General features: G+C 46.4%; 1 protein-coding gene across 3 annotated transcripts in view; it reads left to right on the top strand.

Moving 5' to 3' along the window:
- Positions 1–518: 518 nt before the first annotated feature.
- ZFYVE1 (zinc finger FYVE-type containing 1) overlaps positions 519–27,001 on the top strand; it is a 66,186-nt gene continuing 39,703 nt past the window's right edge. The window contains exons 1-2 of one of the 3 annotated variants that reach the window (XM_055132045.1): positions 519–635; positions 2,126–3,039. In XM_055132045.1, the coding sequence (XP_054988020.1) occupies positions 2,527–3,039 (513 nt within the window). In that variant the 5' untranslated portion in view covers positions 519–635; positions 2,126–2,526. Of the gene's footprint in view, positions 766–897; positions 1,017–2,125; positions 3,040–27,001 lie in introns of those variants that run through there. The other 2 variants (XM_004612300.3, XM_055132046.1) reach the window with 2 other exon arrangements.

Genomic DNA, 27,001 nt, shown 5'->3' on the forward strand with positions numbered 1-27,001 from the left:
GAAAATAATAAATATTAATAGGTCAGAAGCATAATAAGTATCAACAGTTGGATTGGAGAAAGTCTTGGGAAACAAGATAAATATGAATATATCCTCGTATCTGTTCTTTCTGTTCTTAGTTTATGCAAGGTGAAACTGGGGACGTGGAGACGGCCTTTTTACAGTTTTCGAGGAAGTGGTGTACAATCAAGGTGACTTGAAATCTAATTATTTGCTTCGTGGATACTACACATTACATCAGTTCCCTAACTTAGCGCCATTCCTTCCCAGGCCACTACCTTCAACGACGCGTTGAAACCTGCCGAAACCCCAAGTCAAAGGGAAAACTCCAAGTCCCGAAGTGCTCTCTGGCCGGTCCCCGCCGCCTCCTCGCCGAGGCCGCGCCTCTACGACTGGGAGTTGTATTCGCTCAGCTCCTCGGCGCCCAGAGGCGTGGAGGCGGCGTGGGGGCAATGCAGGACTACATTTCCCAGGAAGCCCCGCGCGCCCGGCCCCGGCCGGCGTCGGGCCCCGCCTCTCCCGCCCCTCCCTCCCCGGGGCTGCACCGCTCACGCCTTCCTGTTAGTGGGAGCTGGGAGAAGTTCACTCTGATCAGCTGATCCCAACTGACAACAGGAAAGGAGGAAGCCGGGGAGGTAACGCAGGAGGCGGGGGGCGGGGATGGAGCTGAGGATGGAAGCGCCGGTGCCCCGAGCAGCAGCCTCTGCCTCCTAGCAGCGCCCCGCGGTCCCCCGACGCCGCCGGGCTCGGCCGAGCCGCTGCTCGGTGGGGTCCCCGGGCGGCCGCGGGCGGGCAGGGAAGGGCACGGCCCTGCGCCGCGGGCCACACTCCGGAGCTCCTTCTGCTCCGGGGAGGAAGGGGGGGCCGGGTGCGGCTGCGGTGGGGGTGGGGTGGGATAAACAATGGATTCGGCTCCGGCCTCTGCCATCGTAGGGGGGATTTGGGGGACCTTCTTTGTTCCGAGGCTGGCTCCTGTCCCCCTCGGGTTGTGGTGGTGTTGCCCGGGAGGAAGAAGGGTGAGGGATCCCTGGCTGGAGAGAGGCGGCAGGGTGGGGGCCCCCCTCCCCCAGTGGGCAGTCTTGCTTGCTTGGTCTGGCGGGCGGTGAGGGTTTTTTTTTTTTTTTTGCAAGGTTGATCATCTTTTTTTTTTTTCCTCCCCTCCCAAAACGCGACAGATTTTTTGATATTTCCGTCTTGGGGGCTGGTTGGGCACGTCTGAAGTTAGGGCATAAGGTCTCCTTAGTCACTCTCCTCGCCTTCCTTGTTTATATCTAAAAATAAGATTGATTACTCGTAGGGGAGGAGTGAATATCTTGGAAGTCTGCATTTTGTTAGATCTTAGAATGGGGGTCAGGACTATGGGGAGTTGGGGAGAGAATGGTGGAAGAAGTGGTAAGGGCCCTTTTCCAAGCTTCATTTAGCTCTGTTTTTCTTTTTCTCTTTCAGAAGTTATTTTGAAGCTTTTTTTTTTTTTTTAATGTGACAGTGAGGAAAAGAATTTATCTCCCCACGGGCCTGACTTTGTGATGAGCCATGATGGGAGAATTCTGTCTCCTGTTGCTCCCTTGTTTTGCAGTTAGAGAAGGGACAAGAGTGCAGTAATTGTTTTTAAACACGAAGTGGTGAGTTGTTTCCAGTTTTAGTTAATAGGTATCTGTCTAGAGTTGAAACAGTCCAGTTACAAGAGTAGCTGGATCTTCCCAGGACCTTGGTGGACTTAATTTTTTGAATTGTTGCTATTAGTTATTATTAGTTATTATTTTTCTGCAGGACTTTTTTCTACTCCCTGTTGGGGTAGGGTACAGGGATTGTCACCCCAAGAACTATTTGCTTAATGATTTTGAGTCTATATTTCATACGAACTATGCAAAACATTTGTCTGGGAAGTAAAGCAACAAAATATCTTTAAATGCTCTGAATCTAGAGGTGGTGTTAGTTTCCAGAAGGAGGAGCCTTCGCTGTGAATTTTGAGAAGTTTCTAGTGCTAGACGGTGCCAGTGGAAGTTTTGCAAGCAAGAGTGAATTTTGTCTCAGGAGTGCTGGTCTCATATCTCAACTCAAAGTTTTGGTGAAAAGTGCGCTTCTGTTTTTTGATGAGTAAAACCCTTTTCCTTCCTTCTTCTAGGTGTCGCCTGCAGTCTTAAGTTGCTATCGCCACGTTCCTGATCGCTCTTCCTTACCAAAGCCTGTGGCTCGCATCCCACAGAGGAGCCCAGTTCGGTGAACCCAGCAGACCTCTCTGATAGCCATAAGAAACCCTACCCTTGAGACACTTTTTGCCTGCGTGATTGCCTGCACTTTATGGAGGATGAACCCCTCAAGCCAAATCCACCTTACTGCGAATCCAAGTCTCTTGGAGGCAGAAGAGTAACAATCCTAACGTGTGTGACTGTGTGATTTCTAAATCGGACTCCCCTAGACTCTTTCCTTTCCTTTGAAAGTGTTCAGCACCCTGTGGAAGTTCTGTGCCGACTTCAGACTCAAGGCCTCTGTCGTCACGCTGGGGGAACGCACAGCGACTGTTTTATGGTGGGTGAGTCCCTCGCCAGTCTGAGCATGAGTGCCCACACTTCCCCAGCAGAGAAGGGCCTCAATCCGGGGCTGATGTGCCAGGAGAGCTATGCCTGCAGCGGGACGAACCAGGCCATCTTCGAGTGTGACGAGTGCTGCAGCCTGCAGTGTCTCCCCTGCGAGGAGGAACTCCATCGGCAGGAGCGACTGAGGAACCACGAGCGGATCCGGCTCAAACCTGGCCACGTCCCATACTGTGACCCCTGCAAGGGCCCCAATGGGCACTCGCCAAGTGTCAGGCAGAGGGCGGCGGTGAGGTGCCAGACCTGTAAAATCAACCTGTGCCTGGAGTGCCAGAAGAGGACTCACTCTGGGGGTAATAAGAGGAGACACCCCATTACTGCCTACCACGTCAGTAAGGCCCAGGAGCTACTGGACGAAGAGGAGATGGATGAGGAGACCAAGAGGAGGAAGATGACTGAGAAGGTTGTGAGTTTCCTCCTCGTAGATGAAAATGAAGAGATTCAGGTAATCCTGGGGGTATTGTGGGATCGGAGGGAGGTAGCTCTGAAAGGAAAGGCAACCAGGAGCTGACTTTGAATCATTAGAAAACAAGGCAATCCTACCCCCACCCCCAAACTTCACTTGTATGGAGTTCAGAGTATTGCTTACCCGTCTTCCTAGTGACATTGGCCTGAATTCTTTTACGGCTCTGAACCTCAGCTTTCTCATCTGGAATGTGGGTACAGATCTCAACAACAGTTCGGTTGTTCTGAGGATGAGGTGACATGGTATTTCTAAGGCCTGTTGACTGTACTCTGGATGCTAGATGTGTTATGTTAGGATTATTATTAGGAAGAAGTTTAGAGCAGTTTTCTTGGAGCAGTTTGGTCAGTTGGGTATGAATTTGTGTGATGAGGGACTCTGTGTGTGTGTGTGTGTGTGTGTGTGTGTATGTGTGTGTGTATGTCCGTGTCTGTATCGATGTCCACGCGTGCTGACGGTAGGTCCCATGTGAGTGCTAGACCCCAAGTCACACACAAACCTGCTATCTCTGCTTACAGAGGCAGGGCTCTAATAAAGTGGCTTTTGATAAGGACAGTATTCTCTCCAGATGGCTTCTTCTTTGATGCACAGGCTTCTGATCAGTCCAGACCAGTGAGAGCATCTGGGATTAAGGACTCGAGAATATTTGACTTGAGTCCGAGCTGGGGAGAGGATAGCGTGTGATAGGAACACATTGGGGAGATAGTGGGGTATGAGAGGGGCAACTGGGGAAGGGGTATGTGATAGAACGTTTGGACTTTCTTGCTTTTGAGTGAAGACTGCTTGAATTCACATCCTGGTTTTACCCTTCTTTGGCGAGTTATTTAAGCTCTGGACTTCTGCACTTTTCTTTCACAGCAGCAGCTGAGTGAAAGAAGTTAGTGATGAAAATGACTTATCACAGGGTCCAGTGCATAGTGTCCACTTCCAGCCTGTTTTTGTTAGTAGCTCGGAGTATTTGGGGTACATTATCTCAGCACTTCCAGCAGCTGCGACTCCTCAAGTCCCTAGATTGGAGAAATACCCATCTTCAGTTACTCTTTGAAGAACTCCCAGTTGCCCACTGTCCTGGAAGAGCTGTGGAAGTGAACCGCAGAATGCGTCCTCTGTGCGTCCATTGTTAGCTAACACTTGGTTGCCACAGACTATTAGCTGGGAGGAAGTGAAGGTGGACAAGTGACCCAGATCCTCATCCTCTCTCCCTTGTTTGGAGCAGTGCCTTCCTTACGGGTTATGCTCTAACTGGTGACAGACTGTACTAAATACTTTAGAAATAGACCACTTGGATTTGGATGATTCTGACTGACTTTTTCCACCAGTTTGCTCTAGTGCCAGTCTTTGGAAAGTTATGCTCAGGATTATTAGCGTTGTAAGGTGCAAGGGAGATTTGTAATGAATTAGTAACCCTCATGGATACCGTGTTGGTTCTAAAAGGAATGCTTTGGAATCAAGGAGGATACATTGTGTGTGTGTGTGTATGTAAATACATATACATATATGTTATAGCAGTGATATCTGTTCTTTGGTTGAATTAGTAAAATATAAGGGTAATGAAGACAAATTCAGGTACCAAGGGGCCAGAGTGATAGTACAGTAGGTAGGGTGCTTGTCTTGCATGTGGTCAACCTGGGTTCCATCCTGGCATCCCATATGGTCCCTTGAGCCCACCAGGAATGATTCCTGGTGTTAGCCCTGAGCACTGCTGGGTATGGCCCCCAAACAAAAACAGTCCAATTTAACTACCAAGATGATATTTGTCCATAAATATATGTGTCTTGTTTTAATTTGGGGGCCATAGGCAGTGACCAGGGGATTTATGGGGGTGCCACGTCTTGAACTCAGGTTGGCTGCCGATAAGGCAAACACCTTGCCTTCTGTATTATGCTCCATTTCCTGTAAATTTATTATCTTGCAGTATGTAATAGTAATTGGGTTGTTGGTAAAGGTTCCTATTATTTGATCTTTTTCCTTTTTTTTTTGGCCACATCCAGCAATGCTTAGGGGTTACTCCTGGTTCTGTGCTCAGGCATTACTTCTGGTGATGCTCAGGATACCAGAGATTAAACCCAGGTTGACTGTGTGCAAGGCAAATGCCAGCCCACTGTAACTCTCTCTTTAACCCATATCCTTTTTTTTTTTTCTTTTTAAGTGCTTAAGTGATTCTCGGGCGGTTACTCAAGACAAGCACCTTACCCTTTTCACTATTGATCCAGCACCTGTTATTTTATCGTTTTCACAAACACTGATTACTCCTCAGCATGATGGTTGTTATTTTTCTCGGGGTGGGGGCGGGCAGGAGGTGGTGGCGCAAGGGATTGACCTGGGCCCATGTACTTCTTGGCCAGTGTAACAGTTCCGTTTTTGTTTTTCTTAGGTCACACCTGGTGGTTCTGGGGGCTACTCCTGGTTCTGTGCTAGTTTCACTCTGGAGCTGCTTGGGGTCCAGGTGGTGTATGCAAAATATGTACTCAAAAAGCTGTCTCTTTGGCTGCATATGTAACAGTTTTAATTTTTTATTTTATTTAATTTTTTTTTTTTGCTTTTTGGGGTCACACCTGGCAATGTACAGGGGTTACTCCTGGCTCATGCTCTTAGGAAATTACTCCTGGAGGTGTTTGGGGGACTATAGGGGATGCTGGGAATTGAACTCAGGTGTGCTGTGTGCAAGGCAAACGCCCTACCCGTTGTGCTATTGCTCCAGCCTCCTAATTTTTTATTTTTTAAATTTGGGGTTACTCTTGGTGGTGCTCAGGGCTGTTATTTATTTGTTATTGTTCTTGGTTTTTTTCTTTCTTTTTTTTTTTTTTAGGCCACACCTAGCGATACTTAGGGGTTCCTCTGACTCTGCGCTCAGGAATTATTCCTGGCAATGCTCAGGGGACCATATAGGTGTCCAGGATCAAAATTGGATGGGCTGTATGTACGGCAAGTGCCTTAGCTGTTGTCTTATCACTCTAGCTCTGAATTCATTTATTTTTCCTTGAGCAGGGGAGGGGTTGTGCATGGTGGAGGTCTCCTAAGCAGATGCAAATTTCCTGGGAGCCCCTCCAGGTGATACTGGACTCAGTGCTGCTTGTACCTAGAAGTGCAGGGTGTCATCAGTGTCTGGGGACCATGGGGTACCCGGAATCAAACCCAGAGCCTCTTCATACCTGGCTTATGCCCTAGCCCTTCACAGTCTCTCTGTCTTGGGCATAGAATTGTTTTTAGGTGCTAAATTATTCAGAGTGGCATTGAGGAAAAATATCTGATGTTTAGAGCAATGAGAAGAATGATTGTCTGAAACAAATCCAAATTATGAATTTGGCTGGATTGTAACTGCCTGGGTAGCAGAACCAGTGTTTCATGGACTGCACATTGTCAGTGCGTAAATGCTTGTTGATTAATTGATGAAACAATTCAGTTTCACTTTATGTATTTCTTTCTCCCTTTTTCTTCCTTTTGTTGCTTCTGCAGTGACCAAGGATCACACACTTGGTTGTGGTGCTCCCTTGCTTTGGGTTTTGGTTCTGGTCCAGGGTCACCCCATTGGCGAAGTTAGTCGTGGTGCTTGCTGGGGATTGCACACTTTACTTGTGCTTGCTCACATTTGGCTGTGCTGTGCTGTGCCAGGCTGATGGTGGTGTGGATCCCCAACGCAGGGATGGCTGGGCTGTGCCCAGAGGACGTAATACTCGGCCCTTCGAACCTCATTCTTTCAAAGCAGCTGCTCTGCCACTGAGCTAACCCAGAGCCCCTCAACTTCTGCTTAAAAAAAATGGATATTGGGTGCTGAAATGATAGTATGTAACAGGTAAGGCTCTTGCCTTGCGAGCAGCCAACCTTAGATTCCCAGCATCCCGTATGGTACTGCCAAAAAGTAAGTCAGGAGCACAGAGCCAAGAGTAAGCCCTTAGCACTGCTGGGTGTGGCCCCCAGACAAACAAATAAAACCCCTGAGGGTCAAAGAGATAGTGTAGCAGGTTAGGAGCTTGCCTTGCGCAGTGACTGACCCTGTTTGACCCTGGCACTGTATAGGGTTTCCTAAGCATGCCTAGAGTGAGCCCTGATCAGAGCTGGATATGGCCCCCACCCAAAAGAAAAATATGTAAAAGGACATACAATGACAAGTTTTCCCCTCCCCCACTCATTTTCTTAGTCTTCCAACCCTGAGTACCTGCCAGGTGTGGCCTAATAAAGCAAACAAGCATTAAGTCTACATCTGAGTTTGGTGACTCATAAGCAACACAGAATTACTTCTCATGGTCCTCGAGCTAGGAGGTATGGCACTGATGGGTGTCTGCTAAGAGCCAGTTTCAAGAGAGCTGCCCTCTTCCGGTCCTCATCTGGCAGAAGGGTACTTGGGTCTCACTTTGTTTTGGGGCCACACACGGTGGTGCTCCAGGACTACTCCTGGCTCTGTACTCAGGAATTTTCCTGGTGGTCCTCAGGCAACCTTATGGGATGCTGGGGATTGAACTTGGGTCCACTTGCAAGGCACGTGCCCTACCTGCTGTATTATCCCTCAAGCTTCTGGAGTTTCTTTTATGAGTTTCTTATCATCCCCCTTTTAAGGGCTCTTCTCTAATATATATATATATATATATATATATATATATGTGTGTGTGTGTGTGTGTGTGTGTATAAATATATATGTGTATATATATGTATGTATGTATGTATATATATACACATACATACACACTGTAGCACTGTCGTCCTGTTGTTCATTGATTTGTTCAAGCAGGCACCAGTAACGTCTCCATTGTGAGACTTGTTGTTACTGTTTTTGGCATATCGAATGCGCCACGGGTAGCTTGCCAGGCTCTGCCTTGTGGGTGGGATACTCTCGGTTGCTTGCCAGGCTCTCCGAGAGGGACGAAGGAATCGAACCCGGGTTGGCTATGGGCAAGGCAAACACCCTACTCGCTGTGCTATTGTTCCAGTCCATATATATATGGAAATATATATGTTTATATATATACACACACACACATACATATGCGTATATATACTTTTTTTTTTTTTTTAGAAAGTTGGAAAATAAAAGAGAAAGGAAAGGAACCCCTCATAGGGGAGGAATTTAGTATAGGACTAAGTTCTCTTCTTTCATGATTCAGTCACTTTCCAAAGGACTCGTTACCTTGGAGGTTAGACTTCAACATGTGAATTTGAGGAGGAATATACAAATAATTTATAGCTCAAGAGAGATGAGGTTAACTGGCTAAAATCAAATAACAGTAAGTGGCAAAACACAGATATCAGAGAGATAGTGCAATGGGTAGGGCATTTGCCTTGCACCTCGCCAACCTGAATTGCACCTGGGATTGATCCCTGGCACCATATATCATTCCCCAAATTGTGCCAGAATGATCCCTGAACAGTGTTAGAGATCAAACCTGGACCGCTTGCATGCAAAGCCTGTGCTTTAGCTCCTAAAACTAACTCCTTGGGCCAGTGTGTATGACATTTAAGCAGAGACCTGATCACCGAAACTGCTTGGGGAAATAGACTTCCAGTCAGAGGGGAATGGAGGGAGGGGGAATGGAGAAAGTGGGAATGGCATATTTGAGAAATAGAAAGAAAAAGTGAGCTGGTGGAGGAAGAATCAGGGGGAGAAGCAGAGATAAGCGGGTGCTGATTTAGTGTGCTCTAAAAATAAGGGTGGGCTTCAGGAGGAGCAGAGAGTACCAGGTTGCTTTATGCTGTATGTCTCTAGAATTTTAAAATATTAACCCCTGACTTCAGTGTGTGAAGATGAGATCGCCCTGGTTTTGCAGAGTCAGAGAATAGACCAGGGGGAAAGCAGAGGAAACCACTAGGGAAGCTCTTACGGGAGATGAGGTGAGAGGTGACTTAGCATTGTATTACTGACATGGAGGGTTGGAGAGACATTCATGAGTTGAAAGAGTTGTTAAACAGGAATGCCGGCGCACTGTGTCTTCCCTGGAAGTGTGGGAGATGACAGAATTCACTGCTGACTTCTCAGCATTTGGTTTGTGCAAATGACACCTGCTTAATATCCCAGATTGTATTGACTCATGGATAAAATGAAGTCTCTAAGAACTTAATTCATACAGTTAAGAGATTGAGCTGAATCTTATTTCCTAACTTCATTTTTTTTCCTTTTGGATCATACCCGGTGATGCACAGGGGTTGCTCCTGGCTTTGCACTCAGGAATTACTCCTGGCGGTGCTCAGGAGACCATATAGGATGCTGGGATTTGAACCCGGGTCGGCCGCTGCAAGGCAAACACCCTACCCGCTGTGCTATTGCTCCAGCCCCCTCATTTCCTAACTTCTAACACGGTGGTTCTTAGCCAGGAGTGTTGCTCTGCTCCAGGGGCACTTGGCAATGTTTGGATACATCTTTGGATGTCACCATAGGTTAGGTAAGGGGGCAGGGAGAATGAGCTTATGCTAAGTGGGTAGAAGATGAGGTGCCGATAAATATCTTAGTAATGCATAGGGGAGCCCCAACCCCCCTACAATAAATGATACGGTACAAAAGCCAATAGTGCTGAGATTGGAAAACCGATCTAATAGATGAAGATGAGATGTTATTTGCGTTTTTGTTTTTTTGGGCCACATAACATAACAGCACGCTGGGGAGGCAGCTCCTGCTGGGTGTTTAGGATCCCTTCCTGGAGGTGGTTTCTGGCAGTGCTTGGGGACTGGATGGTCTGGGACTTGAACCTGGGGGCTCCAGCCCTTGGAGCCACCTCCCCAACCTTTGCAGGAGACTTGGATTCCAGTGAAGTGGAAAATGTATCAGGGACAAAAACATCTGAGGCCTCTGCCAGCTTCCCCTCCCGCTCCCCAGCAGTAATCTAGCTGGAATCAGTAGTCCGCTTTCGGCTTATTTTGTAACCTTCTCAGTGGAGTGGTTAGACTTTCTGGGTTGTATTCATTGAATTTTTTTAGGCTTCTGTAGATCTGCACTTGGGTAACCAAAGAACTTACGCAATGATATGAATTGGCAAGTCATCCCTAATCTCTTGAAGTTAGAGATAATAGCCTTAGCAAATAACTCAAAGGTCAGAAGAATAAAGTTCTAACAATTAAGAGTTCATGGTTTTTTGTTTGTTGTCTTTCCTTCCTTTGAGGGACGAGCAGTTAGTCCGTATCCAGTGGTACCAAAGGGCTCTGTAGGCCCAGGGGTCACTCTCCTGGTGGTGCCCAGGTATATAACCAAGGTCAGTCATAGGCAGGACAAGCTCCAGACCCTTTAATTTCCATACTAACTCTATGTTGTTGTTTTTTCTAATGGAGAATCAAGAAAGTATTTTCCAATCTATTGACTTTTTTTTTTCTATTTGGGTCACATCTGGCAATGCTCAGGGGTTACGCCTGGTTCTGTACTCAGGAATTACTCCTGGCAGTGCTCAGGGTACCATAGAGGATGCTGGAGATGGAACCTGGGTCGGCCGTGCACAAGACAAATGTCCTACCCGCTGCACTCTCTGTACCCCAGGCTATTGAATTTTGTGAGGAATCCAGACATCATCATAGTTTATCAGGAATACAAGTTAGAAAAAGGATAAAAAAATCAGACTTTTTCTTATGCACACATACATATATATACGCATATAACATATATATGTACGCATACATGTAAAATCACTTCACTTGTATCTCTTGTTGTCCGGTTGCTCATTGATTTGCTTGAGCAGGTGCCAGTAAAGTCTCCATTTGTCCCTGTTGCATGCTAGTGTAGCCCAATGGTGTCTGCTCGCTCCAGGAACGCGAATCGGAGCATCACAGCCTCTCCTTACTCGTCCTTCCCAATGCTGCTGTATTGGGGGCTCTATCAGCGTCAGGGGAATGAGGCCCATTATTGTTAGTTTTGGCATATTGAATATGCCACAGGTAGATCGCCAGGCATGGAGCGGGCACCAGAAACGTCTCCATGTGTAAAACACACATGTTAAAAAGTATAAAACATATATACTATACACGCCTGAGTTTCAGGCGTGTATAGTATATATAAATCCTATATATTTTTTTCAGAATTACCACTGCCATGCCTTGTGGACAATGCTTTCGAGGTAGGGGGTAGGGAATTATGAGATGCCAGAGATCAAACTCAGAACCTCAAGTGCACTAGGTATGTCCTCTCCTATTTCACCCCTGTTTTCTTGGTCTTTTTTTGTTTGTTTTCAGTCCTCAGCAGTACCCAGGGCTTTCTCCTGGCTCTTTTTGCTCAGGGATCAGAGCTCGGGGAACCAGATACGGTACCTGGGATCCAGCCCAGGTTGGCCTTCTGCAAGGCAAATGCCCTGCCTCCTGGATTATTTCTCTGGCTCCTCTTTGTCCTTTTCCACCAACTTCCAATGACTGTGGTTAGAGAATAAAACAGTGAAGTGATCAGAAATGTCACCTGCTTGCCTTCCTTCTGACTGAGGCCTGTGGGGACGTTAGGGGCGTTAAGTGAGTCCGGGAGCGTTTCATGCTCAGACAGTACTGAGGCTGGTATCCTGTGCCGAGCATGCTGGGTGGGAAGGCTGTGTGGTGAGCCAGTAGTCAGGGGAAACTGTTTTTTTTTTTTTTTTCTTTTAAATCTAGTATTTTTAAATTAAATACTGAGGCACTGTGGTTTGCATAGTTACTCATAGTTGAGTTTCAGGCGTACAGTGTTCCTGCACCATTCCCCCCACCTGCCGCCCCCTTGTGGATTCCCTCCACCGGTATCCACAGTCTCCCTCCCACCCTCCAGCCTGCCTCTCTGACAGGCACATGTTTAAGTTTGGTGTTTGTAGTTTGGGTCTCAGGGCTCTGGAGGGTGGATGCACCTGGATAGCCCACCTCCATGAGTGGTCGCCCCGTTGACCTGTCATTGGAGGGGGCAGCCCAGGCTGAACTTGGCTGCAGTCCCTCCCGGGCCTCCCCAAGCCCAAACTGGGATCTGTACCTTTAAGAAGACCCATCAGTTGCTTGGCTGCTTTGTCTGTTTACAGTCCCAGAATAGTGTGACTCAAAATACAGGGACGTGGCTTTTCTTTTTCTTTTCCTAATTGGCTAAAAGAGACATTATTCTAGTGAACTTCAAGGATTGGAAAAATAGCAGAGGATGTTTTTGTACAGTGGGGATCCTTGGCGACAAGTGGGCTGTGCTGGTCGGCTCCGTTTCTGTGCTGCTTCTGCCTTGGATTATTAATCTGGCCCTGAGCTCTGCTTTCTGTTCCAGGGGACCTCCCTGAGTCTTGCTCCTTCTATCCTCTTTGTTTCAGACAGTTTGCTGGAACCCCCTCAGAACTAAATTCTGGCCAAGGCACTTCCTCGTTTTTCTCTTAACGCAACTGCAAGGTTTTAATGTAAGGATTCATTTTTGGTGTTGTGGTAGATTAACCTTTACCAAATTCTGGTCCTGAGTAGTTTTCCTTTTGGGTCTGAGATGCGGCATAAAAAAAGGTAACAGCAGGGGTTGAGGAGATCAGCAGAAGGGCTGGAGTGCGTGCTGTGCAGCCATGATGTCTGGCTCTGCGTGGTCCCCTGGGACTGCAGAATGACCCTTCTCCAAACACCAAGTCCCAAGAAGCTGCTATGGGTGTGGCCCAAACAAAGTAAAAATGAAACAAACAAAAAGTAACAGAGTAACCGCTCTTCTTAGGAGCTGTCCATCAAAAAAATAAGAATAACTGGGTGTGAAGCAGAGTCTCCCTCCCCCACGGATGCCTTGGAATCCTAGGACCCCAAGTTAAAGCTCCCTTTGTTTAGTGGGGTGGGGGGAGGGCATTGTATGGGATTACTGGGAAATGCAGGGTTGAGGATGACTCAGACAGGCTGAAAGATGAGAGCCCCTATTATGTACATTCAGCTTCTGCTCACCTCCCGAACTTTCTTCTCGGGGCTCATTCAGTTATAACTGGCTCCTCCATTAAACCTGGAAGACTGTTTTGTTTTAGCACAGGGTAGTTTAAAATTTGACCCATATAAACCATCAAAACCACAGTGAGTCAGTGTTTCAGGGAACCTGTCCATAGCTATTTTGAGTTAACTCCAGTTTGTGTCATTCTGGGTTTTTTTTTTCCTCTCCCCTCCACTTGTCACTTCCTTGAAGTGATGGATTTTTCTGAAATTTGACTTTTTGGAGCCAGGATTAATGGAAAGGGCAGATTACTGTACTGGCCTTAGATGTTTTACCTGTGAATGCATCTCCTGGCTCTCGCACCCTTTGGTGTATTGTGGCAGTAATGTAGTGCAGAAGGGCGTCTGACGCTGTTTGGGGGAGCCCCGGTGCTTTGGAAGGACCTTCTGTGAGAGCATGTCTATCTGAGGTTAGAACAGCAAGAAGGATTGAGCACACTTAACTGGTAATAGGGTTGGGGATGAGCCAGAGGAAAACCATGCTTGAGACCCTGAAAGGAAAGGAAGGATGTACCCGTTTCAGACAAGACCTGGAGATGGGGCTGAGAGCATGACTTGCATGCCTTGTGTGCCGATGGTCCTGGTTCTGTTCCCCTGCACTGCATGGTGCCTTAGCAGTGCCAGGGGAACCGAACACAGTAGCTCCTGCGCACTGCTGGATAAAACCCAGAAACAAAAACCCAAACAGAGAAGTGTTAGGCAAGAATTAGAACACCAAGGGGCTTCTGAGGTTCCTGAGCCTATCTGGCTTACCACTGCCTTGACAGAAAGCAGATCACTTCATGCCCCCCTAAGAACTACCTTTTTCAGCAAACAAACAAACAAACAAACAGCCCCCCCTCCACCCCTCAATTATGCCCTGGTCTGCTTGGGTCCTCTAGGACTCTCCTGGGGGGTGGTACCACCCGCTTGGGGAAACACTGCCCCAGAGGATATTTTGTTCCTCTCTTTCAAAAGCTTTTGGCCAGCAATTAAGAGGCTCTGTTTGACCGGTTTGGCATTGGCTGGAGTTCTTGGCCAGCGAAATATGTATGCCAGCCATACGTAAGTACCTGACCTCTGGCTTGCTAGAAGATGTTCTACTTTCTGGTAGCTTCTGGACTCCCATCCGCCCCTCCCCTACTCCTCCCCATCTTGATTTTCTTCTTCTGGAGACTCAGTGAGTCTTGCATTTCCTAGGGAATTGAACTCTGGATCTTGGAGTATAGCTAGTCACCCGAGGGCCAAGGGAAGAGAAACATACTCCTGAGCAGCTCAGCTGCCATGGACTTGCTGGTTATTCTATGGACTTCCTGGTTGGATCCTTTCTGCTGGTGACTGTGTTGCCTGCAAGGTTAAGCTGTTGTTTTCCAGATCATAAACTTCTCTTCCATAAAGCTTGATTCGGAGCTGGAGCCATGGTTCCTTGTGTGTTGCCTACCCAGGTTTGATCCCTGGCACCCCATATGATCCCCTGAGCACCACCAGGAATAATTCCTGAATACAGAGCCAGGAGTCAGTCACCCCTGAGTATTGCAGGGTGTGGTTCCAAAATCAAAAAACCAAAAAAACTCAAAGCAAGAAAAGCTTCAGTTACATGTATTCAGTTGCGTGTATAATTTAAGCATTGTAAATTATCAGCCCTATAGTTTGTCTTAAAGACAACCAATCTCGGGTCTGGAGTGATAGCACAGCCAATAGGGCGTTTGCCTTGCATGTGGCCAACCCAGGTTCCCATATGCATCGCCAGGAGTAATTCCTGAGTGTAAGGCCAGGAGTAACCCCTGTGCATCGCCAGGTGTGACCCAAAAAGAAAAAAAGAAGACAACCAATCTCTGAATAGTATATTTATTTGCTTTGTTTTTGTTTTTTGGGGCCACACCCAACCTGGGTTTAATTTAATTAACTCAACCTACTACTACATGATCCCTCAAGCACCAGGGGACTGACCCTAAGACTGACCCAGGAGTAGTGCAGAAACCAAAATTAAAAAAAAAAAAAAAAACTCAAATGTGTTGTCTTTAAGACAAGGATGTGATTCAGTGATAAAGTGTATGCCTTGTATGAATGAGACGAGTTTGATTCTGAAGTTCAGCTTTCCTTGGCCACCATTTTTTGGTTTGTCTTTTGGGCCACACCCAGCATTGCTCAGGGCTTGCTTCCAGCTCTGCACTCAGGGATCACTCCTGATGGCTGAGGGTACCACATGGATGCCGGAGATCAGCCACGTGCAAGGCAAGTATGCTGTTCACAGTACTATCTCTCTGACCCTCAACCACCATATTTTTTGTTTTATTTTGGGGGCCACATCTGGCGATGCTAAGGGGGAATAACTCCTGGCTCTGCACTCACTCCTGGCTTCACCATCATATTTATAGGAGCACCCCCTATCCCCTCCTTGTGATCCTATCACCTCTCCTGGTTTTTTAATCTATGATACTCATCACTTGACATAAAAACCTATTTTATAAGTCAACGCTATTGTAATATATCTTAACGTATTGTGTTTGTACATGTTGTAACTGGAAAATTCTGCTAATCTTGACAAATGTACATGCCTTTGTAACTGTATCAAGATATAGAACATTTTCATCACCCAGAAATATTCCATGTGCCTTTAGTGCCAGTACCCCACAATCGCTCATTTGATCCCTGTCATTATAGTTTGACTTGCCTAGAATTTCATATAAATAGAATCAGGCGGGGCTGCTTAGTCCCTAATTTCTTTCACTATGTCTTTGAGGGTGTGCCTGTTGTTGCTGGTCTCAGCTTCTTTTTTATCTTTATTACTGAGTAGTAGTCCATTGTATAGATATACCCATGGAAACAATTAGTCCATGTATGTACTTGGTGATGGGCACTTTATAGACTATATATTTCAATTGTTTGATCATTGTCTCCTTTTTTAGAACACACAGTCGATGAGGATGCTGATTTTTTCTTTTCTTTCTTTTCTTTTTTTTTTTTGAGGGGGTCACACCCGGTGATGCACAGGGGTTACTCCTGGCTCATGCACTCAGGAATTACTCCCGGCAGTGCTTGGGGGGACCATATGGGATGCTGGAAATCGAACCCAGATCGACCTTGTGCAAGACGAGTGCCCTACCCACTGTGCTATCGCTCTAGCTCCAGATGTTGATTTTTAAAATATAATTCACGGTATCACTGTCATACTGTTACTTAAAATTTGTTTTTTGTGCAACACCTGATGGTGTTCAATGCTTATTCCTGGTTCTGCACACAGGAATCACTCCTTGCAGGCTGGGGGACCTTATGGGATTCTGGGGATCAAACCCAGGTTAGCTGCATGCAAGGCAAGCACCCTACCAGCTGTACTGTATATTGTGTTTAAGTTGAACCCAATTCTCCTACATGCAGGCATGTTCTTAGTTCTTTGAGCTATCACTCTGGCCCAGGACAATGGTATTCTTTTTGGTCTATTTACTATAACTTATTATTTTGTAATTTCAAAAGTAACATAGATCTAACAAGTTAGAATACTGGAAATACAGAACTACAAAAAATACTAAATTTGTCTTAATCTTACAATAAAGGAAAGTCACAACTATTTATTTATCCTTTACTTGTTTGGTGCTTAAAAATTTGAACCAGGGGGATGGGTTATCAAACTTTGTAAGGGAGAAACATGAGCACAAAAATGTATAAATCTGTAATTGTACCCTCACGTTGACTCACTAATTAAAAATAAACTATTAATTAAAAAAAATTTGAACCAGGGCTTCATTGAAATTTGCAGCCTATATCCATGGCCTTAACACACACACACACACACACACACACACACACACACACATTTGGGTATTTTTGGCCTACACTTGGTGATGCTTAGGAGTAACTTTTGGTTTGGTTTTTGGTTTGAATTATTCCTGGCTGTTCTTGGGGGAATATAATGGATGCCAGGGATTGAACGCAGGTCAGCCGCCTATAGGGCAAAGACTCTACCTGTCATACTATCTTCCCAGCCCCTTAAAGATATTTTTAAAAACTACTTACTTTCGGAGGGGTGTAGATAATAGGGTAAAGAACTTGCCTTGCACATGGCTACCCAGGTTCGATCCTAGGCACCACATATGGTCCCCCATATACAACCAAGAGTAACCCCTAAGCCTAGAACCAGGAGTTAGTCCTGAACACTCATTGGCATTGCCAAAAAATCAAACAAAACCAACTTTTGGGGAAATGTGTCAAAAGACTGGGATTTATGCTTTGCATGTGTGGGAACCCAGCTTCAGATCTAGGCACCACTGAGTGTGGGCTGCACTCCCTGCCCCTTGCCCTCCCCCCCAAAAATAAAAAAACACTTTATTGAGATACGATTTACATAGCATACAATTCACTCATTTAGAGCGTATAAGTCAGTGGCTTTTCATACTTCTCATCAACATATACAATTATCACCACAGGCAATTTCAGAATTCTTGCCTTGGGTAGGGATTTTGGCCTCTTCATCAGTGAAGAATAGTCCAAGGTGCACAGCAGGTATAGAAACTGTACTTGCGGAATGCATGAAGTGTGCTAATGAGAGGAACTCAGCTTAATCATTAACCCAACAAACATGTAGCCTACTCCGTGTTGACCACTGAGGGAGTTACTCAGTGACGTGCAGACACTGAACTTGCCCTTGCGCAGAGGACAGTGGTGGCCAGTAGAAGACGAAGACAGAGAAAGCAGGCGGATGAGTTCACGGGGTAAAGGAGGGCACGTTAGGGAAATTCAGAGGCTTAAGGGCTTACTATTATTATCAGTTCTGTTTCATTTATTTCTTTAGTTTTGGGTATTTGGGCCACATCTGGTGGTGCTTAGGGGTTACTCCTGGTGGTGCTCTGGAATTACTCCTGGTACGCTTGGGGGACAATACGGGGTTTGGGGATCGAACCTGGGTTGTCTGCATGAGAGGCAAGTACCCTGCTGCTGTACTATGACTCCCTCCCTAATTGCTTTTATTTTTTGAGCCACACCCAGCAGTTTTGAGGTGATTTTTCCTGGCTGTGTGCTCAGGGGTCACCCCAGGTGGTGCTTGGGGGATCAGCTGAGGTGCTGGTGTTTATAAACAAACTATGGTTGGTCACTTGCATACACGTTCCTTATGCCAGTAATAACTCTCTTCAGCCCCAGCTAGTTTTACTTTTTCATTTTTGGGTGGCGCTGTAGATAATACAGGGCCTCACGTATGCAAGGGAAGTGTTCTGTGGCTGGACCATCTCCTGGGCCGCTGATGACTTTAATTTGTTAACGGTGACACCTTTGCTCTTATCCTGTGACTTCACCAGGGTCTCACTCTCACATTCACACAGAACTGGACCCCGTCCCTTTCAGTCTTCACCTCAGACAGTGGTCATTTTCTCTGTGGCTGTGTCATATGTTAAGATCAAGGGCCAGGAGATAGTGCAGTGGTTAGGGTGTGTGCGTGCTGAGCCACCAATCTGGGTTTGATAATTGGCATCACATGGTCCCCCTGAGAATGGCCGAGGGCAGCCCTGGTGGCCCCTGAGCACTCACTGCTAGGCGTGGCTTTGGAAGTCCCCATCACACACACCCTGGCATCACTGCAACGGCCGGGAGAGCCCCAGCCTTGAAGGGTCTGAGTAGCATCAGGCCTTGTACTGAATTGCTGGTGGGGCTTCTCATAGTGAGAACATTCAGTGTATGTGGTGTAATAATAGCTCTGTGAGTCATGTCACATCATTCTTTTGAAGACTACTACTTGTTTTGTTTTGTTCTGGGGTAACACCCAGCGATGCTCAGGACTTATTCCTGGCTCTGTGCTCAAGGATTACTTCTGGTGGGCTTGGGGGACCATCTAGGATGCCGAGGCTCGAATCCAGGTTGGCTGCATGCCAGGCATGCACCCTACCCGCTGTACTGTTGCTCTGGTATTTGAAGACTACTTTTGTGCAGTGGTGCTAGGGATCAAACTCAGGACCTCCCACATGCAAGACAAGTGTTCTCCTACTGAATTACATCCCTAGACCAAAAGATGCTTTCTTACTCTTGTTCACAATATGCTATAAAATGTATGCTTTTTGGGGGGGTGGGGACCACACCCAGTGGTGCTCAGGGGTTATTCCTGACTCTGAGCTCAGGAATTATTCCTGGTGATGATCCCAGGGGATCATCTGGGATGTTTAAATCTGGGTGAGCCCCATCCAAGGCAAACTTTAGCTCTGGCTGCCAAATACATGCTCTCTTATTCATAATGTATTATAGAATATATATCACAAGTTGGACTGAAGCGATGGCACAGCGGGTAGGGCATTTGCCTTGCGTGCGGCCAACTGGGTTCGATTCCTCCATCCCTCTCAGAGAGCCTGGCAAGCTGCTGAGAGTATCCTGCTCCCACTGCAGAGCCTGGCAAGCTCCCCAGTGGCGTATTTGATATGCCAAAAACAGTAACAGGTCTCACAATGGAGACATTACTGGTGCCCACTTGAGCAAATTGATGAACAACAGGACAACAATGCTACAGTGCATATCACAGGTTAGCGTTTTTTTGTTTGTGTTTTTTTTTTTTAAGAAAAGTTTATTGGAAAGTAGAAAGGAAAAGGAACTCCCCATGTGGGAGAAACTTAGTATAGGACTAAGTTGTTTAAAAATACATATATTTTTGGACTGTGGGACCATACTGGAGCTGCTCAGGAGGGATTGCTTCTGGAGGGTCTTGGAGACCGGATGTGGTGTTGGTTATCTAATGCAGGTGGGCTGCATGCGATGTAAGTGTTTCTCATATTAGACAATCTTAAGAGGTTTTTTTGTGGCCAGATAGTACAGAGGGTAAGGCACTTAGTTTGGTCACGACTAACCTGGGTTTATTCCCCTGGCACCACGTATTGTCTGGTCTCCTGAGCACCACCAGGAGTCATTCCGGAGCACAGAGCCAGGAGTAAGCTGGATACAGCCCAAATATTAAAAAAGAAGAAAAAAGAGTTTTTCTTTTTAATTGTAAAGAGACATCTTTTGAAAGAGCCCCTAGTCTTTAATAAGACATTTATTGGACATGGTCCCATGGCTTTATATTTGTGTTTTTTTTTTTTTTTTTGCGTTTTTGGGTCACACCCAGCGATGCTCAGGGGTTACTCCTGGCTTTGCACTCAGGAATTGTTCCTGGCAGTGCTTGGGGGGACCTTATGGGATGCTGGGGATCGAACCCGGGTCAGCCGCATGCAAGGCAAACACCCTACCCGCTGTGCTATCGATACGGCCCTATATTTGGGTTTTTTTTTGCCGTGTTTCTCAGAGTGAGTCATACTACCCTCTGGGTGTTGGAACAATCCAAGAGATAACCTTAGGCACAATTGGGGAGGGGGTGCTGTTTGTTCCATTGAAAGAGGATCACTTTCCGGGGGGAGGGTACTGATGATTTTTATTTTTATGAAAAAGGGGTGGTAGATCAAATAAGGGTCGAAACCTCTGGGTCAGTGGTGTGAAATTCTGAGGTGGTGGTGCTGACCGGCCTGGAGGCGAACTCGGGCAGTTGGAGCACCAGAGTCAGTCAGCAGTGATTGGCAGGCACTGCGGTGTGCTTCCCGGCTTGATGTGCATGATCTCATTTAATACTCAGGGCAACCCCATGAAGGTGTGGGTTACCGTCATTTTACATGTGAGGAACTGAGGCCCTGGGAAGTAAAATAACTTTAATTTTTTTTTTTTTTTTGGCTTTTTGGATCACACCCGGCGATGCATAGTGGTTACTCCTGGCTCATGCACTCAGGAATTACTCCTGGCAGTGCTTGGGGGGACCATATGGGATGCTGGGAATCGAACCCAGGTCGCCTGCGTGCAAACGCCCTACCCTCTATGCTATAGCTCCAGCCCCGAATGGGAAACTGTTAACAAGAGATGTTGGGTTGAGAATGGAGACCCTGAAAAAGAGAACGGTTAAATAAATTGTTCATAGAGTGATCCAAGTAGTGGTGGACTCAAACCTAATGCTTGGTCTTCTCCCTAACCTGGTGCTTTTACTGTGAAGTCTCCAGGCCTTTTCCCAGAGTGTCTCTCTGTTTTAATGGCAGCCTGAGTTTGGGGGGTACCCCACCACTTGTGAGCGGCTGAGGTGATGCAGCTTCTATCTGGAAGCATCCCTTGAGGATGAGAGGGGTCTTGAGGATGATTTGGTATTTCCACTCTGTCCTCAGAAAAAGGAAAGTAAGTGTCTTATTCAGATATAAATAGAAAGTGTTTTATTCAGATATAAGTGAAGGGGGTGAGTTGGGTGAGATCAAAGAAGCTGATCGTGGAACTAAAAATGATTCTTTGAAGAATCTGTTGTGTGGACCATCTCTGCATAGAAACGTTCTCCTTTCCAGCGAGAGTAGGAGGAGAGCTCGCCGGCAGTGTGTGTGGGACCATCTGTCAGAAGCAGTACTGCAAGGTAGAAGGCACAGGAGGAGAATTCCTGACCTCTCAAGTAATGCAACTCTTTGGGGACACCGGAATGGAAGAAAGTGATCTTGGGCCTTACGAAGTGTGTTCAGAATGTTTGTGAGGCGAATCTTGTGACTTCAGTGGTCTTAAGAAAACATCCTATTGAGAAACCATTCTTTCTGCATGAAACTGTTCAACACAGCATGGATAAACACTGCATTTTGGAGAGAATGATAGGAAAATTTCTGAAGTTGTTGAATCAGGGAAACAGACTTAATAGAACTTTCTGGCAACAGGGATTCCCTATTGGAATGGAACCTCCTTGTCATTTTCACTTTAAAAATAGACAAATCTGTTTGACATAGTTTAGGTAAGAAACTCTGTTTGAAATTAGGCCACAGAGTTCTTTCTGCTCTTTGAGGTGGCTCTGGAGTCATCAAGGAAGACTTCCCTCACCCTCCAGTTTTCCTTTTCTTCCACCAGAAAAAGGAAAACATGGGGTAATAGTACAGTGCGGAGGGCGTTTGCCTTCCGTGTGCCTACCCAGGTTCAGTCTTCTTTATCCCAAAGGCTCTCCAGAGCACCACCAGCAGTGATTCCTAAGCACAGAGAGGGGAGTATCCACTGAGCATTGTTGGGTATGGCCCCAAAACAAAAACAAACAGAAGGAAAACGTGACCTAGGTTCTGTTCTTGGGCTGGCTTGGGATCGCTAGCTACATGTCTGTTGATTAGATGAGGCTGTGGATAGTCTAGTTTCTGTCTGTCTTGTGTTTTTATTTTTGTTTTCCCTCTTTATGTTGTAGGTTCTGCTGTCTTTTGGGGATGGTTGTCCCAGTTTTGATCAAAGTGAGGAGCATCTTGCTTGATTCTTTGGGATCTTTTCCTTTCTTTGAACTTGACCAGAAAGTAGAAGGAAAGCAAAATAAACCAAAGACTAAAGAAGCGAAACAGTGGAAGGCTGGCAGTAGAGCAGAAAGGAGAAGAGTGCATGCCTTGCATGTGTGAGGCCCTGAGTTCAGTCCCTGACAATGCATGTCACTTCATCTATCTCTGCACTGCTAGGTGTAGCCCTGGTGCCACCTGATCCCTGCTGGGGTGGTCCATGCCATCATTGCTGGCTCGCAACTCTGCACAGTCTGACCTGCACTGCTAGCTGAGTATTACCTGGAGTGACCCACTGACCCCCAAGCACCATTAGGGTGGTCCCTATCAGAAAAAGGGGCAACTAGGAACTTAACTGGGAATAACTTTATTTAGGCTAATTTTAGAATCTCAGTAGAAAACTATACAATAACCTTCTCCCTCACCCCATTCATGGCAGTGCTCTGGGCTTACTCCTAGCTCTGTGCTCAGAGATCACACCTTAAAAGACCATATGTAGTTCCAGGAATCTAATCAAAATTTGGGCATGTGCCTTAACCCCTAAATTTTTATAAACATTAGGCTGTGATTGGTAATGATTTCGTTTCCCTTACCAATTTCCATTACTTGGGGAAGGAGCTCATTTTTGCCCTCAGCTACAAGGAGCACTTTTTATTTTTTTTAATTTTTTGGGGTCACACCTGGTGATGCACAGGGGTTACTCCTGGCTCTGCACTCAGGAATTACCCATGGCGGTGCTCAGGGGACCATATGGGATGATGGGAATCGAACCTGGGTCGGCTGCGTGCAAGGCAAATGCCCTACCTGCTGTGCTATCACTCCAGCCCCAGCAAGGAGCACTTTTATGAAAGCTTAGAGGCTGGGAGTATCACTGTAATCCCATTGTTTATTGATTTACTTGAGTGGGCACCAGTAATGTTTCTATTCCTCCCAGCCCTGAGATTTTAGCAGCCTCTCCTTACTCGTCTTTCCCGACTATCAGAGGCTCTTTTAGGGCCAGGGGAATGAGACTTATTGTTACTGTTTTTGGCATATCAAATACACCACGGGTAGCTGGGCGTAGAGTATTAATATAGCTGGTTAGACACTTGACTTGGACACAGCCCACCCTAGTTCCATCTCCAACATCTCGTATGGTCCCCCTAGCCGGCCAGGGATTCCTATTCCTTAATTCAAAGTCAGGAGTAACTCCTGAGCACCACTAGGTGTGGCCCCTCAAACAAAAGCAAAACAATTTAGAGGCTGGAATGATTGTGACAGGGACAAAGTTCGGCCTTTTTATTTTTATTTTTTGGTGCCAAGAATCAAACCCAAGGCCTTATAGATGAGATGTGTGTTTTACCGCTCTGCTGTATTTCTGATTCACAGTAGATGATTATTTTTTTTCTGAGGCGGGGTGCACATCTGCCAGTGCTTGGGACTTACTTCTGGCTCTGTGCTCAGAGATCACTCCTGGCAATGTTCAGGGGATCATACAGTGTGCCAGGCATTAAACCTGGGTTGACTGTGTGCAAGGCAAGCACCCTACCTGCTGTACTAGCTCTTTGACCCCTAAAGTAGATCTTTTTTTTTTTTTTTAATCTAGAAAGGCCAGGGGCCGGAGCGATAGCACAGCGGGTAAGGCGTTTGCCTTGCACGAGGCCGACCTGGGTTCGATTCCTCCGCCCCTTTCGGAGAGCCCGGCAAGCGACCGAGAGTATCGAGCCCACACGGCAGAGCCTGGCAAGCTACCCGTGGCGTATTTGATATGCCAAAAACAGTAACAACAAGTCTCACAATGGACACGTTACTGGTGCCTGCTGGAGCTAATCGATGAGCAACAAAATGACAGTGATGACAGTGATACAGTGGGAAAGGCCAGAATGGAAAGACTCTCAATGTGGATACACTTTCCATTTGGAGTGTCTTCTGGTCTGTAAGCTTCTCTTCTCTGTCTGTGCGTTATTGAATTTTCTTCCTTGCAAGGCTTTTTATTTCAGTTCCTTCATTTCTAGTCTTTCCCTCTCTAAGCCTCCTCACAACAAAGCCCATATGCGCATTTTTCCTGAAATAGTTCTCTGAGGCCTAAGATGGAATTTATTGAGGGAGATTTTCATCATGCCCATTGCTTGCTTGGGTCAGAGGTTTGACCACTGGGCGCTTTTCACCACCATCAACTGCCCCAAGCGCTAAATTGGGACAAGGGAGATCATTGAGCTCTATTTTATTTCATTTTAGAAGCTGTTGGAACCCTGTTCTAAGTGAGGCGCTTTGTGGAAGAGAGACAAGAGACTGAGTGAGAGAGAAAGACCATGATTCATAGAGATTGGTTTCTTAAAGATTAAAATGATTGTAGAGGGTAATGCTACCAAGCCAGTATTAATGATAATGCATTAAACTACAACACCCAAAAGGAGAGAGAACAAAAGGGAATGCCCTGCCACAGAGGCGGGGTGGGGTGGTGAAGGATGGGGTGGGGGTGGTGAGAGGGATACTGGGAACATTGGTGGAGGAGAATGGGCACTGGTGGAGGGATGGGTAAATGATCACTGTATGACTGAAATGCAAACACGAAAGTTTATAAGTTTGTAACTGTACCTCACAGTGATTGACTAATAAAAAATTTAAAAAATAATGATAATGCATTGTTTTGATTAGAGGGGGAGGAAAGGACTGATCAGAAACAATGAGACTTATCCTTTTTATTTATTATTTATTTATTTTTTGCTTTTTGTGTCACACCCAGCAATGCTCAGGGATTACTCCTGGCTCTGCACTCGGGAGTTATTCCTGGCAGTCCTTGGGGGTATGGAATGGCGGGGATTGAACCCAGGTCAGTCGCGTGCAAGGCAAACGCCCTCCTCGCTGTACTATCGTTCTGGCCCTGACCTTTCATTTTAAGAGAGGCTCAGTTTAGATCCCACCACCTTGTTGACTTGGTGCCTGAGTGAATAACAGCTGATCAACAAGCATATACAAGTCCAACTGCCATGGCCAGTTGTTTTGGCAGTGGTATGATGTATTGGTGGGTAACATTGGTTTGTTTTTGTTTAGGGGCCACACCCAAGGGTGCTCAGGACTCCTGGCAGAGCTGGGGGGCGGGGACCATATGCGATACTGGGGATTAAACCTGGGTCTCAAGCTGGGATCAAGCCAGGTGCAAGGCAAGCTCCCTTCTGCTGTACTCTCTCTCTGGCCCCATGAAGAAGTTTTATTATTTTTATTTTTTTGCTTTTTGGGTCACACCCAGCAATGCACAGGGGTCACTCCTGGCTCATGCACTCAGGCATCACCCCTGGCGGTACTCAGGGGACCATATGGGATGCTGGGATTTGAACCCGGGTCGGCCGCGTGCAAGGCCAACATCCTACCCATTGTGCTATCACTCCAGCCCCAGCCCCATGAAGTTTTAAAAAAATAGTTTAACTTACTGAGTGCCTACTGTGTGCTTGGAATTGGTTATGACCTATACATTTATCACCAGTGAGTTCTCCAGATTTCCCCTGGGGTTGGAGAATTCATTGTTATCTCATTTTCCTGAGACGACTTCAGGTATCTTTTCCAGGTCTTTCAGACTCTTCGGAGGATAAAAAAAGTTCTCGGAGGGTGGCAAGCACAACTTGGGGATGGGTGGGTGGTTTGGGTGCCCCTCCTGCTTCTGTTCTTATATAATTGCTAAGAGCATTTCAGTCATGTTGATAGAATTGATGGGGCGGCCAGTTGCCAAGGCTCAGGGTTGGGACCTTCTTGCCCTCAGGAGATGGAGTGTGGTGGGATTGTTGAGTGTAAACAGGCTGAACCAGGTAGCAGGAGCTGAGGACCCCTTATTACCTTGTCTCATCAAAAGGAATCTTCTTTGGAACTGGAGAACTAGTACAGAGATTAGGGCACCTGCTTTGCATGTGGCTGTGTTTGCAACAGCAGTTCAAATCCCAGCATTACATATGGTGATAAGCGCTTCCAAGTGTAGCCCCTCAGCACTGCAGGTTATGTCCTCCCCCTTCCCAAAGGAATCTTTTATCTTCTTTTCACTTTTTCCTTTCCTGACTGAAAACCAGTTTTGCTTCATTTCTGGCACAGAAGAAGGGAAAGAATGATTTGCATAGTATAATCGGCAACTCATCACGCAAGAAGCAGAGGAACAACGCAGTTTGGTATTTTTTCCAGGCATTTTCTCACTTATCTGTTGTTAGCAACTTCTACCCAAAGAAGGCAAAGATAGAAGGCAAAGTTAGTTATTTCCGCATTGTGCATGAGAAGATAATGCAACCAGTTACATGTCCAGGCTGATCAGTAGAAAAACTAGCCTAGGGCCTTGAGCTCTTCCAAAGCTCTTGGCGCTGGTCTCAGATGTACATACACCCAACATGTAAATGTGTGTTTAACATACCCTGGACACTAAACTCCAAACAATATCCTGATTAGCCGACAGGCATGTTTATTTTCATTTTGAACAAGTTGTTTAGTTAGCATGTACGTCAGTTGATGGGCACTTAATCTGAATCCTAAGGCCATTAATTCTGGACCCAGAAGCTTTCACACTTGCCCCTTCAGGTATCTGCCTTAATATACCGTGGGGAGCAGTTGCTCTGTGGGCTAGCAGATTTGTAACAGCAGATGTCCACACAAGAAGCCCCTATGCTGGTCTTCCCTGGGACCACATGAGAAAGTGGATGTCTCTTGCAGCTGGCCATCCTGACCTTATCTGACTCCTCGCTGGAAGAGATTTATGGGGCATTTGTTTTGCTTCTCTTGCTGCCAACTCAGCAGCTTGGAACCAGGCTGGCTGAGTGATTTTGGCTCAAAACAGACAAATCTGTATAATTTCTTGTTCCTTTCAGTTGTCTGAGAGATCATTGAATCTATCACCAGGT

Source organism: Sorex araneus, chromosome 3, assembly GCF_027595985.1.
Source record: "Sorex araneus isolate mSorAra2 chromosome 3, mSorAra2.pri, whole genome shotgun sequence".
Classification (NCBI taxonomy): domain Eukaryota; kingdom Metazoa; phylum Chordata; class Mammalia; order Eulipotyphla; family Soricidae; genus Sorex; species Sorex araneus.